A 1,878-nucleotide genomic window follows, 5' to 3' on the forward strand; every position below is an offset into this window, starting at 1 on the left:
TGTGATAGATTTCTTACTGAGTCATCGACTCATTTTAGTTTGTTTTCATGTTTTTAACCACCCAGGTGAAGATGATGATTACGAGCAGGCAGGCCAGGAGTAGAAGGAGCATTTATTTTTTTTTAGTTCAGACTTTCTAAAATAAACATGTTTTTATAACATGAATTTATTTCAGTTTATTTTATTTAATGTTTTGGAAGACAGTTTTATTAGACATTTTTCCGCATAATAAAAGTTCAGTTTTTTTTTAAATTATGAAATTATGGGATCTATTACCGGATTATTTTTATAGAAAATACGTGGCACTCCTAGCCTACGGGAATGGGGTGTTACAGTTCCAACTAACAATATCATTAGATTCATTACAATTAACACTATGTAGAAAAATAAAATTAAAAAGGATAATTGATCCATCGTTATAACTTTCTTAAATTTTTACATAAAATATAATAAATAATTTAATTTTTTAATTCTAAAAATAATAATAATTTAAAAAATAATATTCTAATAATATTTTATTTAACTTTTAATTTTTATATTAATTTATCTCATCTTAACTTACTATTTACGAGACCATAATCAATTGGCCGGACTAAGGGGCTACAGTCGAAGCCAATAATGCGACATTGTAATTAATTGAATTGGTGCTTTTAATGGAGATATCCATTTACTTTGCCTCTAAATCTACATTCGAGGAAGGCAGGTAGATATAGCTAGGAGTGGGAAGATCATAGCTTTTGGTGGCACGTAAACTTCATACACTAATATTACAACACATGGGACTTCACATGTTAATGGCTGGTGAGATGGGGGCAACTCACAGTTTAAAAATCTAAGGTTAGGGACTCTTTTTTTTTTTTGGAAATAATCTTTGTAATCTTTACTGAAGTAACTATATCACTCAATACATGATCTCTCCTATGTAATACATCCAATACAAGCTGGTGCCTCTTCTATCCAAACTAACTCTGTTTAAAAGTAAAGCTTCCTTTGCTAAAATATATGTTGCCTCGTTTGAATTTCTATACACAAACTCGACAATCCATCCTTCTCTTGTATTCAGCATCTTATTGACAGCTTCTATAATGCTTCCATAATAGGATAGATTTTCTTTCACATCATTCATTGCATTGACTATAACTTGAGCATCCCCTTCAAAAATTACCTGTTTCAAATTCAAATCCCTATATACTTCCATGGCTTTCCACAAAGCATAGCTTTTCGCAACAGCAGGATGATCTACATTGCTTTTTTCACCCCCCCCCCCCCCCCCCCAAATGCAACCAAGACTTCCCCCTCCTCATCTCTGATAATTACCCCTATCCCTATCTTCATTTCTTTTTGATCCATAGCTGCATCCCAATTAGCCTTTACATAGTTCTCCCTTGGCGTCTTCTATTTCTGATTCCTCCTTTCTTCACTTCTATCTTGTCTTTCCTTTACATTTTGTTGAGCCATTCGGAATTCATTGAGCCCTTCCCTTGCTGTCCTAACCACTTGACTTGGACTTTTGAACTTCCCTTCAAATATGAATTCATTTCTTCTCAACCATAGGCTCCTCATAACAGTAGCTATCTCTTCCATTTCAACCTTACTCACCCTTTCCATTAATCTCTCCCACAAAGACAGCAAGTCATCTTCATTCTTGTTCCACTTCTGCACCACACTATGGAATTCTGACCATACATCACTTGCTATAGGGCACTGCCATAACACATGCATGGTTGTTTCCTCTTCCTTTTTACAAATAGGGTAATAAGGATTTTCTATGATTTTCTTTTGAAACAGGTTCCTCTTAAAAGCTAGCAGCTCATTACCTACTTTCCACATAAGCAGTTTAACATTCTTGGGACCTTCAGCTCCCATATACTTCTCCAT

At 34.3% G+C, this 1,878-nt stretch overlaps 1 protein-coding gene across 1 annotated transcript; it reads right to left on the bottom strand.

Moving 5' to 3' along the window:
- Positions 1-1,395: 1,395 nt before the first annotated feature.
- Positions 1,396-1,878, bottom strand: LOC121262033. Its single transcript, XM_041164470.1, has one exon. The coding sequence runs from the start codon at positions 1,876-1,878 to the stop codon at positions 1,396-1,398; it is 483 nt and encodes a 160-aa protein (XP_041020404.1).

This window comes from Juglans microcarpa x Juglans regia, chromosome 4S, assembly GCF_004785595.1.
Source record: "Juglans microcarpa x Juglans regia isolate MS1-56 chromosome 4S, Jm3101_v1.0, whole genome shotgun sequence".
Lineage (NCBI taxonomy): Eukaryota > Viridiplantae > Streptophyta > Magnoliopsida > Fagales > Juglandaceae > Juglans > Juglans microcarpa x Juglans regia.

What these genes read in the sequence shown, in the direction of transcription:
- LOC121262033 (XM_041164470.1), bottom strand. Translation starts at nt 1,878, where the DNA reads ATGGAGAAGTATATGGGAGCTGAAGGTCCCAAGAATGTTAAACTGCTT.